Here is a 14,787-nt window from a genome sequence, read left to right on the forward strand (position 1 = left end):
TGTTACTGCTGAATCTATATTTTGCTCCCTTAAAAACTGAAAAAGCTATGGGGCTTCCATAGCACATGGGATGTGTAAAACTTCCATGGAGAATGCGATTGTGTGAGCTAACTCTATTCCTGAGATCAATCTGTTCTGTACACAATGGCACTCAGGGTGCAGGAACGCCCCTCCTTTGGTCACCTAGGAACTTTTCACTGGTCAACAAGAAGCTGAATAACCTATTATGCTGCAGGAAAGTGCTTGGCTAGCCGACTTGGATCATCTCCTAGATTTGAGGAGAAATAACCATCACCAAGTTTGAATTTGCTAAACCTTTAGGCTTTGCTGGCAAGAAAGAAGCATTCCATTCTTGGAGCCTAAAATGGATACCGAAGATATGGGCTCAGGTAAACTAGGCCAAATACTGAAGCAGATATGGAAACAAAACCTGATGCTGAAGCAGGCCCTCCAGGGCTGTGACCACGCTGAAGGGGCTGGTGAGGCCACCTGGATAGCCACCGTGGTCTTCCTGGGTCAGGAGCTCAGCGGGGCCCTGCGTTGCCTCTTGGAGCACACTGCAGGCACGCTGTGCTCCACCTGCCAGCAGCTGGGTATGCTGCTTGACAAGGAGAACCAGTGTACCTGGAGACAAGGCAAGTATTTATTTTATTCGTTCTTTCTCTAGGAAATATGGATTGGGTCATCACTCTCAGAGGGGTTAAGGAGCTTACAAAGAAGGCTAAGACAGAGTCTCTCTCCACGAGGGACTGACAGTGTAATAGGGGAACTAGGATGAGCCAAATGCTCAATAGTGCAAGGAACACTGAGGCTAGTTCCGCTAGAAATATACAAATAAAGTTGTGTTAAGGCTTCAGAAGCAGGAGAAAGCCCATTTTTAGTGTGAGGGTTTGGGAAATTTCACTAAATAAGTGTGATATTTAAACTGAGGCTTAAGGAATGAATTGGATGTATGCAGCCAGGAATTAGGAATCTTGAAAGAGTACTTCAGGCAGAGCTATTGTCAGCAAGGTCCAAGACTTAGAGGTACGAAAATATAGGCTTACTTTGGAAAACATCACTTTTTCCATGTATATTGGAATATGACATTCTATTTCTAGACTTATTTGAGTTTGAACTTATTAGTTGCAAAAAAAAATTGGAAAGAAGGGGGTGAGCTGGAATATGGAACTAGACCCCCCTCACACAGACACTAAGAGGAGTTCAGGTTCTTGGGAATAGGCCCAGTTATGGATGCTGAGGAGTATGGTACAGCAGGAAAAACAGTATTTAATGACTATGATCTCAGACAACAATAGTTACTCTAGATAAGAAGACAGGTGGTGCCATGAAATCCAATTCTAAATAGTGTAGTGTCAAAGCAAAGAGGCAGTTCCTATCAACCAGGAATCTAGGACAGATAATCTTTAGAAATTCAGTCCAGAGGGCAGATGGCAGGCACCTGGAAAATCTGTCCAAAGACAACAGTCCCAGAGACTACGAGCTGGAACTCATAGCCAGGATGCAAATCTCTGCAGAGAACTCACTGTACTCCTAGGCAACGTATTACATCATTTTCAATGAATAGTTATTAGTTATTTATAGAAAATTATAAGGACTCAGCTATCAGGACAGAAGTTCAAAATAAAGACAGGGCCTTGGATATAAGATAAGAAAACAAGTTGTCAGAACTGGAGCCCAAAGTTAAGTCCAGACTAGTGAAAGGATGATTTATGGATGATTCTAAAGACACTGAGAGCTATGGGGCCTTCAATATCATATCCCATAGTTCAGAATTGAATTCCAGAGACTGGAGAGTTGCTAAGACTGCAAGAAAGTATCAGGTGACCCCAGCTATGAGGAGAGGAGAAATGAATGGGAAAATGGTCAGAACTGGGGATGAAATGAGAGACAATTATGTCAGATCAGATCAAGGTGAGGGTTTACATGGAAGTGAAGAGGCTCAACTTTGTTTAGTAGCCCTTCAAGAGCTACTGCAGTTTCTGATCAGAGAATCAGTATAATTAGAGCTATTCTTTGAAAGGCTAATTTGAAAATTGCCAATGATCACAAGCTGAGCAGGAGAAATCGTGCAAAGCTAACCAAATTCTCATAACAGCAAACAAAATATTCAGTTCAGCATCATCACCAGCAGAAATAATGTCACTATGGTATGCCTCTACCCAAGTCTCATCCAGAGCATTTCACTAAATGTTAGGCAAATAATTATAAATGGATAATTGATAAACTATAACATTCAAGAAAGAAAGGACAAGTTTCAGAATCATACCCCATAAAGAATGGCTAAGGGAGATGTTGACTTCAATGGAACAGTTTTAATGCGGAGGCTGTGATATTTGTCTTCAAATATTCAAAGAATTTTCACAAGCAAAGGGGATTTGATTTACTATTTTTTACTACATTAAAAAGCACTTTGTCCCCAATTCTTGAGTGTGTTAGGAGACTTACAGCTGTACAAGTGACTTCCCCTCAGGAGGGAGATTGGTTTAAATTTCTAGGAAGGACCTTGGCCAGCTTCTGAGGTTACCACCCCATACCTTGTTACCTGTCGGTCAAGAAGCCTAATGTGGTTTAGTTTTGTATTTCTTCTTTTCGTGTGTGTGTGTGTGTGTAGAAATTGTTTCTCTCATAGACTGCCTCATGAAAATAAAGGACTATTTGGGGAGCACTGCTACACTTCTAAAGAAAGAAGAAAAGCAGATGTGTAATTTATGCGGCACGCATGATGAATGCCCTCCACAGCAGACAATGTCTGCCATTCAGGATATCAAAGCAACAGACATTGCTGCAAGACAGGAACAAAATGTCATAGAAACAGCTACTGTTTCTCCCGCAAGTGGTGGGGAAAGTCTTTGCACAAACCAGGACCCGTTAAAGGAAAATAAAACACACAGGAGTTCAGCACCAGTGGAAGAAGAAAACGGTACATTATTGAATGGAGACATAACTGGGCAAGAAGAGTCACAGAACAAAATGTTCCCAGATAATGCAGAAAATGGAGCTGGTAAACAAACAGCACACGTGACAGTTGAGAACATGAATGGCCACAGGGAAGAGACGCATGACATCATTCTGACAGCAGAAAGAGAAATGCAAGAGAGCTCAGAAAACCAAAGAGAGGAGACTAGCACATCCTTAATAGCATGCGACACAGCCAATAAATACGTGAATAGTCTTCTTCCCAATGATTCAGAGAGTCTAAAGCAGAGAAGTCACATAATGGAAAAGGAGTAAGTAAATGCAGTCAATGCGAGAGATGCTATTTATATGTGTTTCTGTGGTTAGTATTTATAGTATTTATACATGAATAAAGTTTTGCATTCCCACTTCACATCTCCAAAATATATTGTAAATCAGTAACTCAGTTTAAATTACTCCTATAAAAATTTATACAGCTAGTATGACTATTATTTGTTTCTTGCAGCTTTAGAAAACACATGTATTAAATGTTTCTTTCAAGGAGCAAGGAATTGATTAGATAAGGGTTGTTAAAATGTACCATTGTCTGAGTAGGGATACTTTAAAATCACTATTTTCCCAATTACAATAAGAAAAAATTAGAAGGCTGCAAAGGGTTCAAAATTTAGGAGAGAATTTTCAAACTTCAGGTTTACTTTATTTACATTCTTAAGTAAATTCTCAGGTTTACTTTATTTATGAAAGAGCATGAATTCTTAACCTGTGTCTGTAGAACTCTAGGGAGATCATGGAAAAGCTTTGAGGGTTCTTAAAATTTAATGTATATTTTCATAACAATTTAGTCCCCTTTGTCCAGAGTTTTCATCAGATTCTCAAAAATACTATTACTTTATAAAGTTTGAAAGACTGATCTATTTTATAAATTATCTCCCCAATATGAGTGGTTAATTATCCTTATTTGTTCAAATAAAATATTCACAAGCCAAATCTCCCCAGCAAAAATAGCACCCTTAGAAGGCAATGGAGGATAGTAGGGGGAAAAAAAATCATTGGTTTGGGAGTCAGACAGACTTACATTTCATCTTCTGTTTTATTACAAACTAGTTCTGTGACTCTGGGCAACTCGTTTTATTACTGAGCCCTATCTTCTTCTTTGCGGAAACTGCGTACACTTTCCGGGGTTACTTGGTAAGGTCAGGTGAGCCCAGGCCCCAGCACCGTGCCACTGAGCAGATGTTCACTTTCAGCTAAATGTCAGCGTGCTCACTGGCTGTACCCCAACACCTCTCACTTTCTCCGCCACACTGCCGACCTTCATGTGTCCCCTGGTTGCCTCTGCGTGGGATGCTCTTTCGGATGTACGGTGCCATTTCAGGACAACACCACAAATCAGTCTGTGATGGCAGGCAAGTCGCTGTGCTCACCTTGACCTTAGTCATCTCATTTATAAAACGGAGAGGTTGAGCTAGTTTCGCTGGGAGGACCCTACAGGTCTGAAAGTCTAATGAATTCCACAGGTGCGCCAGAAGGCCGGTCAGTGCGTGAGAGCCCCTCATGGTCCGAAAGAAAGACTGCCTCTGCAAAACGACTGGTGAAGCAGTCAAAAGGGGCTGCCCATTTCGCTTGAGAAAAACATTTAACACTTCAGATCCTCACATTCAGAAATGACTCAAAGCTTCAACGAATGAGTCATTGCTGAATCACTCCCTCTCACATCTCCTTTAGGTGTTTCCTAGCTACCGATTTCCTCTTTGTACCTCCAAACCAATTGTGCTTAGCTTGCATGTTTAGCATGACGACTCATTGCGATCTCTCAGCCTAGGAGGCCATCATGCCACATAAAAGACAAGTGTCATCGGCAAAACTGAGCTCAGAATAGGTCGTGATTCCTCCCTGAATCGCTTTGCGAAAAAAGCCTATCTCTTCTAGTGTAGTTGTCCCAGTGTGTACAGACTCAAAGGGAGACAAAATTAGAACGAATCCACGCGATTATTTTAGCAGCTAGACCTGATCTATTTAATTGGGGCTAGGGAAAATGAAATCATTGCAGGTCTGCTCACTCTACTTCCGTCTTTTGTGAGAGTCTATTGAGAGGGTTCCCAGGGCCCAGAAGAAAGCCATTCTTGAAGTCACTTTTGAAGGCTGGGTCACTGTATCTTCTACTAGAAAATATTTCTCATTTTCTGAATGACCATCATCACCATCATCAGAAAATATTTATATATACTAATGAGCTGGGTAATTTGCTAGTCCTTCTAACTTATAAGTATAAATAAATAACCCTCTCGGCAATTTCAACATATGTTTTAGATTTCTATGCTAAGTGTACTATGAAATTCAAGTTACCACTTAACTGAAAAACAGTTAAGACCTGATAATTCTAAAACTGATTATTAATGCTGTATTTTATATAGATCCTCTAATTTCTCTTTGATGTTCTCTATATTTCAATCATTTCAATGGTATAAAATGAGAAGTAGCAAGAGGAGGAAGAACTCACGTTGTTAATTTTAATGTAGAGATATAACATTTATTGAGCACTCATTTTATTCTAACTTATAAGAAGTTTAAATATTTTATCTCATTTAATCTTCACATATTGTAGATCAGATATTAGTTTCAGTATATAATGCATAAAAAACCCAGGGCTTTGGAATGGTTTGAGGAAGAATGATATTATATTAGAAAGTTTGAGCTTTTTTATTAAAGATAGATGCATTCAATTATTGATTCTACAACGTACCATCTGTGTAATCTCAACAAGTTAAAATGTTTTAACCTGATTTCCTTACCTGTAAAATGATGATGATATACCTTGCCCAACCCCATAATGTGAGGAATAAATGAAATAATGTATAGCCTAAAACCTAGCCCATAGGAAGAGCTAAAATATTAGCTATTTTAATAATAATTACTTATGCTTAAGAGGCCAAACAAAAAGCAAGCGACGGATCTCAAATTTGAATTCAATTTCATAAGACTGTAAAATCTTTGGCAACAGTGGTGGTATAAAAATCAAGAGTAATACAAGTAGTCAGAATAAGCTTTTAGTTAAAATATGCTTTTGGATTGATTATTTGAGGATTATAAATATTCTGTTTCTAATTATCTTGATTAATCATAAAGTGCTTTTGTACCTTCTTTGGTTTTTCTAAAAAAATGGAATAAATATCATCATTTGATCCAATCTGTTTAGACAATGCCAATCAGGTATACATTTACTCCACTAGAGTTATTAAGAAACTATTCAGGTGTTAGTACTTGGCTCATTAAGAGGCTTCAGCAATCCTCAGGTTGATATTGTGATGTGGAGAAAACTGAGGAATGAATCAACCAAGTAATAGTAGTAACAATAGTAACAATGTTAATAGCTAATGTATATAATACTATGTTCTAGGAACATATTTTTAAATTACTTAACATATAATAGGTCATTTAATTCTCACAGCCTTCCTATGAAGTTGGTTACTCTTTTATTACCATGTTGCTGTTGAGGACACGGAGGCACAGAGAGGTTGAGGAGATTATACAAGGTCGCAGAGTCAGTAAGTGGAAGAGCTGGGATTCACATGAAGACAATGTGACCCTAGAGCTTCCGCTGTTGTATATTTAGCCATAAAATACATAAATTAATATCTGCAAAAATGATGTCCCTTTTTCCCCTGCAGGTATGTTGATGTGCTCAGTGGTGATGCAGGCCCCCAAGTGGCTTGCTACATCACAGCACCATCAAACCTTCTACAACACCTAGAGTGCCGGATAGCTAACAGCATGAGTTCTTTAATAGTGAGTGACAGTGAAGAGTTGGTCAGCAATGTCGTCATTGTCGAGTGTTCAGACATGGAAAAGAGAATTCCATTTCCAATATGCATTGCAATTCCATTTACTGCACGTTACAGGGGAAATTACAAAGACATCCTGGTGAAAGTGTCTGACAGAAACCTTCAATCAAGTTACCTAACCCCAAGTTCACTGGAAGGAATGAGAGGAAGTTATAAGGTCGGTAAATCATCGGCTACATCTGCACTTGCTGTTTGACTCCTCTCCTAAATATTGCTTAGACTACCAGATTGTAGTACAGATGCAACTACTCACTGGTAACACATAAAAGGGCAGATAGATTTATGCTGGTGCATTCATGCTTTTTTTGCCTTCCACAAAGAGCAAAGGACAGAAATTATTGCATAAATTTAGGAAAGGTGAACTTGGCCCTAGGACACATCAAAAGTTATCTTTTCACCCAGGAACCAAAACCAACACCACGCCTTAATCAGCTCATGACTCAGTCAGATGAGCTTTAGAGCAACACATCCTCGTGGGGGACCTCTGCAAAACTGAAGAGGGTGAGAATCTGCAGGTGGTAGTAGCTTTATCTTTGTCCTTCCTGGGTTGGGATAGTATATTAAAATGAATAATCGCACGTGTGCGTGTGTGTGTGTGTGTGTGTGTGCCTTGAGATAGGTATTAAGTGTGTAAATTGTGTTCTGTCCATGTGTGGAAGACAGTGTATGTGGTTGTTGGGATAGATTCAAATATGGTTTCTATACTTTCTTACTATGTGGACTTTGGTACATTATACAACCTTGCTACAACTCAATTTCTTCATCTGCAACATGAACAAATAATAGTATCCACCTGACAGGGTCATAAGTATAAAATGAGAGAAGACTATACACTTAAGACAATAAAAGGAACCCTAAAAACACATGCTAGGGAGTAAAAATTATCATTTTTCCACAGTTCACTTTACTGTATAACTCTAAGTACCTCTATGGTCGCAAATCCATGTGTTTTGAAGAAAGAATATACACAATTACTAAACTTGGCATAGATTTGATGGGAACAAAAGTTTAAGTTTCTGCTGTGGGCCACTGAACTTACTTGGAAGCAATTTAAATACTTGTCTTCTTAGCTTTAAGTAAATTGGCATTATTTGAAGAGGAGGGCAGGGAATAAATGTAGAAAAATTCCATGCATACAAGAAATTCTTCATAGTACACCTCTTCCTTTTCTGACTTGGTCTTCTCTGAGTTAGAAATAAGGTTATACAATTAAATATAAGAGCTAAGTCTGTTCTCATTATTTACTCCAATTCATGCAACTAATATGTTTTATATTTAGTCTAGGAAGCCTGTAAGCATGACAGCTCTCGATTGGGGCGTCTTAATCTCGGCCATTCTGTCTGGCTGTCATAAAGGCAAACACTGCCCAGGCACATGTGCTTTCTCGAAGAGGGTACCCAAGATGTTTTGCAAATGAATAATCAAAGCAAGCAACAAAATAAAAAAAGAGAACCATTGTCTACTGGAAAAAATAAAAGCATCTACTTTTCCCTTTAGAGTATTTTAATGGTAGTCATCTGTATTTTTAGCTGAAGAAAATTTAAACTCTGGATTATTTCCAAATTTTTATGTGGTTCATATGGCGTTTAAGAATTGTAATTCTGGAGTCGGATAAACCACCCTCAGCACTGTGTTCATGACGCTCCCCTGGTTAAAAATCCCCAGCTTCTGCACAACCTGCTTGAGATGCAGGACAGCCACCGCTGGTCCCCAGAACACCTTCCCTTTGTACCTCTGACCACTTCCCTCCAGCCAATTAGGAGCATTCATCACGCCCTGGATTTTTCCAGCGACGGATTCATGCAGTGATATTGTGAAATCATGTCCTGAGTCAGTTTTCAAAGGATGGATTAGTTTGCATTGTCATTGTCCCTGAAATGTGTGTGTGTGTGCCGGTATGATTATCCACTCATGCCAGGGCGGAGCCCGGCTGGTGTTCAGGAAAGCATGAATAGATCCAATTACTTCTGTCTTCCTTCTCATTTTAAGCTTCGGTGATTATATGAGTAGATTGTGTTTTCATTTACATACAGTTCCTTTTTATGTGATAAAAATAAGCTTGGATATGTGCCTGCGTATAGGCATTACAGATTTAAATGTCATTATATAACAAAGAAACACAAACGTTTCCCTTTGCAGTCAACTGCTGGCTCTGTGGGGAGGAAAGAGGTAGAGAATAGACTTCACTAGGAGACTGTGCGTTGTCAGAAGGAAGACTCTGCTGACAGTACAGGTTCTGTGGTGTGTATGGAAATACCCAGTGAAATTTCAGTCCTTGGAATTCCTAAAGCAGCGTTGAATCTTCTGGATCAAGGCTGATTATTGCAAGTCCATTCTGGCTAACTAAAGGAAAATAAGATTTTAGAAGCAATGAATGTTTGTTAAAAACATTGAATGTGATTGCCCATTATGCATAGACATTTTTTTTTTTGGAATTCACTTTAAATCTAAAAACAAATAGATTTCTCTCTTTTCTATCGTGTAGCCCAAAATTGAGAAACTCCTAAGTATGCTCAGTTGTGGGAGATTATAGGAACGGCATGTAGGTTTTCTTCAGGGCCACGGATGACGTAGAGTACGTGCTCCCAGAGCAGTGCTGTGTTAACATCTGCGTCTCAATGCCCTTCAATCCATACAGGGGGTCTGTGCTGAAGTGAAAGTTTACAAGTTGGGTATCTTTTCTGTCATGTCCTGTTTAAAGAAAGAGTCCTTCACAATAACAAAGAGAGGCCTTACCCTCAAGCCAAGCATGGATCCTCGAATATCCTTGCATTACCCTCCAGGAGTCTTCAGCTCGCCAGTGCTTGTACAGTTGAAGGTAAATATTAATAACTAGTCATCTCCTTCTTAGAGACCCTGTGGGTCATCAAACAGGATCCTAAAAGAGGAAGCACATACAAATATTTAATAAAACAGTAAATGAGTTCTTCTCTGATACTTTAAAAAATCTAACACAGTGTTATTAGTACTAGAGTGGTGATTTGGAGCATACTGAATCTCATTTCAAAATGAATCTCTACTTTATTTGAAAGTTTTTTTAGCTGATGTTTGTATTGTTTTGTTTATAACATTTATTTAAAAAACCACATGTTGAGTATGGTAGAATTGATGCCAGGTAGAATTGAATTGGCCATTCATAGGATTCAAGATTTCCACCTAAGAGGCAGAAAAGATGCTAATCAATGAAAATATTTATAATTTTGAAAAGCTGGGCATACTTAATTATAAAACAGTCCTTGGGGAAGGAATTTTTTAAGAATTCAGCATATACAAACATTCTTTGCAAGGTGAACAATGATGCAGCAATGCCCATTCAGGAGACATGTTTCCTCAATATTCCCTGTCCTCTGGCCTCGCCTCCCCCCCCCCCCGCCGGCCATGTGTTTCTGCCTGTCCCAGCTGGGACCACCAGAAGTGAGCAAAGAAGCAAAGCTGGGAAGATGCCATGTTATGAATAATTAATTTTTATAAATATTCTCCATACACTTTGAAATTTTGGACTTAACGTTTAGTTATTTTGATTATTAGCCATTTTAATGTGAAACACTTAAGTAAATATAGTCTTGTTTTTCTAATTTCTAAGGATCACTTGATCTAACAATAGTTTTAATTAGAAATTATGTAAAATGTCTACTTTGTTTTCTAGGTCATGTTGTTGCCTACAATTAACAGTGTTTCTCAGTTATTTATAACAAAGAACAGGGAACCTAGATTTCAAAAGACTTTATGAAAAGAGACCAAATGCTGTGCTCTTTTGTAAGTTAATGCAGTGTTGATTCCGCCAACAATGTATAAAGAAATATATTAAAACTATGTGCCTTCAAATTTTCAGAAGAGTGGTTTAGAAATGCTGATACTTCGAATCTTTTGCTAGTAAAATATAGGAATATATATACATTTTTCTTTGTTCAGGTCCAACCAGTTGACCCAGCTCTGGTGGCGTATTTAAAAACACAGCAAGATGCTTCCTACTCGGTGCTATCCACAAGCCCGCTGGTTCATATGCAGCACCCGTCTACACATCCTCTCCAGAAGCCAGTCACTGTGTCCCTGCCTTGTTCTCCACACCCGGATACAAAGAATTTTGGGTCTGAGATCGATCATAAAAGAACAGCTGGTACCACAACAAAAAGGATCGTACATTTATACCTCAACCAGTGAGTTAGACCTGAATATCTCTAACTGACTTGATGGTAAACAAAGAAACTTAAGTGGTATAAAATGGGATCAGATGTCTTGTATTTAAATATCAGTATTAAAATATCATGGAGTATTTTAAATATAGAAATAAAATGAGGATCCCCAAAGTGTAACAATTTTAGCTCCAATGGGACCAAAAATATGCTATAAGATACAATTGATACAAAAGAAGCACAATTAATTAATCCTGTCTTTCAAAGAATTTATGATATGGTTAATGACAAAGATGTGGTATGGTGATTTTAACTTTTATATTTAAAGAATATTCTGTTAATGTAGGAAAAAGATAAATGTGACCTTTTCCAACAAATTAAATTTGAGCCTATATTTGCCATATAGATGAATTCCTTACTCTCCTAATGTCTATAATTAAGCAAAATCCTCACCAATAAGACAACTACATATGTATTGAGTTACAAGTCAGAACTGAAATCAGAAATGAAATACTAACAATAAATAGGGTATAATGAACAACTATAATCCTGATCTAAATTCCTGTTCTTTCATATAATACTACTTTCTTTTCCTAATGGAAAAGGTAGAAGGGAATCTTTCTATTCTCTAGTTATAAAGAGAATTCTTTTTCTTTGTAAAATCAAAAGAGGGAGAAACAATTTCAGACATTTAATTAAAATAACTACTATTATTAGTTATAGTGCCCTGGCTGGTGTGGCTCAGTGGATTGAGTGCTGGCCTATGAACAAAAGGGTTTCTGGTTCAATTCCCAGTTGGGGCACATGCCTGGGTTGCAGGCCAGGTCCCCAGAAGGGGGTGCACGAGAGGCAACCACACATTGATGTTTCTCTCTTTCTACCTCCCTTCCCCTCTTTCTAAAAACAAATAAATAAAATATATTTTTTAAAGAAACAACTACTATTAATTGAGAAACTACTATGTGCCAGGTTCCTTATGTATATTATCTCATCCAATCTCCTCACCAGCTCATCTTCATTTTATCAGTGAGAAGACTGAGATAAAGAATCTGTACAACTACCAATACCTACCAAGTAGTGCAACCTTGGTGTGCACTCACAAAGCTCTATTTCTCATCATGACTCTAAACAGCCATCCTTTCTTTAGTTTGAGCTGCAAGGCTAGAAATCAAGAAGTGAATCAGTTGTTATTTTTTACTATGTTGGCAGTTTAGGAGGCTGACAATAATGGAATGTTGGGCTGTGGCTGGGAGGAGAAATCAAACTTTCCCTAGAGCTCAATAAATGAGAGAGAACAAAGAACTAGAGGCATGATCCAGTTACGCATACTTCTGTAATGTACTCCTAAAAATTGATATTGACTGGTAAGCTGTTGCCAGAATCTAGTATTTGTACTGTCTGTAGGGTGGATAGCAAAGGATTAATAAAATAATTTGTGACTGACATATTCTTTACATCATAAAACATAGCAGCTTCATTCACCAGAAAGATGATAGAAGTAACATCTTGCCTGTTCCCTATTTTCTGATCCATAGTCTTTACATACCAATGAAAATATAAATTTATCTGTGTAATACACAGATATCACTTTGGAAGTGATTAGATCAGTTTTCCTCTGCCCCTCCTTGGTTATATGTCCACATCCCTCAGAAACAACAGAGCTAAATGTGGAGAGAAATTGGAGACAGCCTGCTGCATTGTCAAAGATGAAATTCCCCAAAGTATAAGGATAAAGAAAAAGGCAACAAGAGCCCTCATAGAAATGTGTGCTGCGAGTGGCACGTTTTCATACACTCTGTTGACTCAAAGCACTGGAGATCCATTTGGCACAGGCGGAATAAAGTTACACCATAGGCCAGAGGAATGTGACTCAGTCACAATGAGTAAACACTAGAACTGGTTTCAAAATGATGCACACGGATCTGCTATTTAAATCTGTAAAAAAGATTCAAATGGCTACCGAACTGAAAGTGGATAGACAAATATTCATTTAAAAATAAGAAGAAAACCAAAATCCCACTTGGTGTTTTCAGGGTGAAAAAAGAAAAAAAAATACCTATCAATACCGAGATTTTAAAGAAAAACAAAAACAACAAAAAACAGAAATAAAGAAAAAGCTCATCCTGACATTTCACAGAAACCTGAATAATGAGAATTACAGTTTCCTGACGAATATCATAGAGTTCTATTTTGTAAATTTAGTAGTGTCTAGTAAGCAAAATTTCCAAGAAAAGCCATCAGGCAAAGATAGACTAGGAGAAGATAAAAGGACAACAGGATGAAATATCAAATAATATTGACTGTAAGCTATAATTAGAAATAAATTTTTTTTGAAAAAGGACAACAGGATGAGATACAAAGAGGGCAAGCTGAGGTGAAAAGGCACCAAGGTATGATAAGAAATCACTTCAAAGGATGTAACCTAAAAATTACAGATGCCATCAAAGAAGAAATCAAAACAGCTATAAATGAAGGATTAATCAAAAGCGTAGTTGAACATAATTTTCTGATGTTGATGAAAACTGTGAGTTAGAAAGTACTGAATGATTGCTAGACAAAATTTATGAAAAAATCCACACTTAGACAGCATGGAAAATTGAAATGTCTGTTTAAATAAATACAATTCTATCAGCATCCATTCAGCAGAAACACTTTAAGTAAAAAGGAAGATCAGTCTAGCCTCAGCCTCATCCTTTGCCGCACTAAGTATCAAGATAAAAAATGGACTAAAACCATCAAAGGTTTGAAAGGAAGGTGTTGTGGAATTAGAGTTATCACACAATGAAGGAGTGTTTCTTTCTTTTTTCTTTAGTATAAGGGCTCACAGAAATGCCTACTCACATGTTCTTAACAAAACAAATAGATAAAATTAATCAGCTGACTTGATAAAGTAGAATTTAAGAGATTTTTTTAAAAACTTGGTATTGAATATAAATAATAAATAATATAAAAGCAAAAAGGAAAAAATGAGGATGTTCATGGGACAGATAAAGGAAAGAAAACAGCATGGTGACTGACATTAAAGGGAAAAGCTGATATGTATAAAATCATCAATTATATTAAATAAATATAAATGGGGTAAATGTAATTCCTTAATCTTCATCTTTAATATTTTTATGCTATATTTGGAGTAATTTCCTTAGATTTATTATGTATATTACCAATTTTTCCAACAGTTGTTTAAATTGTTCATTTCTATAATTATAATTCTCACTTCTAAACAGCTATTGCTAAATTTTAAAAATCTTCATTTTCCAAGCTCCTGTTTTGTGTTTTCGTTGTTTCATTATGCTTCCTATGTCTTCCTTTAGTTGTTGTAAACATGTTCATTTCACGGTCTCATTCAGATTATTCTATCACCTATTAGCATCATGATTACTATCATATCTATTAGCATGGTGTAATCTAGTACATTGTCTATTGTACTAATTCCATTCTATCTTACCCTTAGAAATTCATTTCTAAGTATTGGTTGTAATTTTTTATCAGATCAGCTTTTCCCTTTCCCTCCCACCCAGAACAGCTTTTATGTGCTTCTTTGTTGCTTTGTTGTACAAATGTTCAAAGAGATTTGGGTTGTTTATGCTGTTTCTCATTTCATGGATAATGCTGCCCTTTCGAGGCTCCAGCTGTATGACCGGGTTCCCACTAACAGCTGGAGGCTGTACCTAAGGTATGTTAAGTGCCATCCCCCACACACCTGGTGTGGGTGCGTGGTGGTGGGGTGGGGGAGGCTGACCAGGGTGGGAGTATCAATAGAATCAGTTCCTTTTGTTTCCTAGGGAGAGAAGAGCATTCTAACTTTTTGAGATTCTTTTTCCAGATCTAGGGGACTTTCCTCCCCATATCTTCAGTTCCTCCAGTGTGTATGTGACATTTTGGCTAGCATTCCT

The 14,787-nt window shown here is 37.6% G+C and overlaps 1 protein-coding gene across 1 annotated transcript in view; it reads left to right on the forward strand.

Annotated features, from left to right (window-relative positions):
• Positions 1-364: 364 nt before the first annotated feature.
• Positions 365-14,787, forward strand: part of DTHD1 (death domain containing 1) — a 54,071-nt gene continuing 39,648 nt past the window's right edge. Inside the window, exons 1-5 of the mRNA XM_045834583.1 lie at positions 365-635; positions 2,615-3,230; positions 6,588-6,918; positions 9,400-9,579; positions 10,674-10,918. Coding sequence (XP_045690539.1) covers positions 365-635; positions 2,615-3,230; positions 6,588-6,918; positions 9,400-9,579; positions 10,674-10,918 — 1,643 coding nt within the window. The remainder of the gene's footprint in view (positions 636-2,614; positions 3,231-6,587; positions 6,919-9,399; positions 9,580-10,673; positions 10,919-14,787) is intronic.

This window comes from Phyllostomus hastatus, unplaced genomic scaffold, assembly GCF_019186645.2.
Source record: "Phyllostomus hastatus isolate PE091 unplaced genomic scaffold, TTU_PhHast_1.1 phas_contig_196, whole genome shotgun sequence".
In the NCBI taxonomy this organism is placed as follows: domain Eukaryota; kingdom Metazoa; phylum Chordata; class Mammalia; order Chiroptera; family Phyllostomidae; genus Phyllostomus; species Phyllostomus hastatus.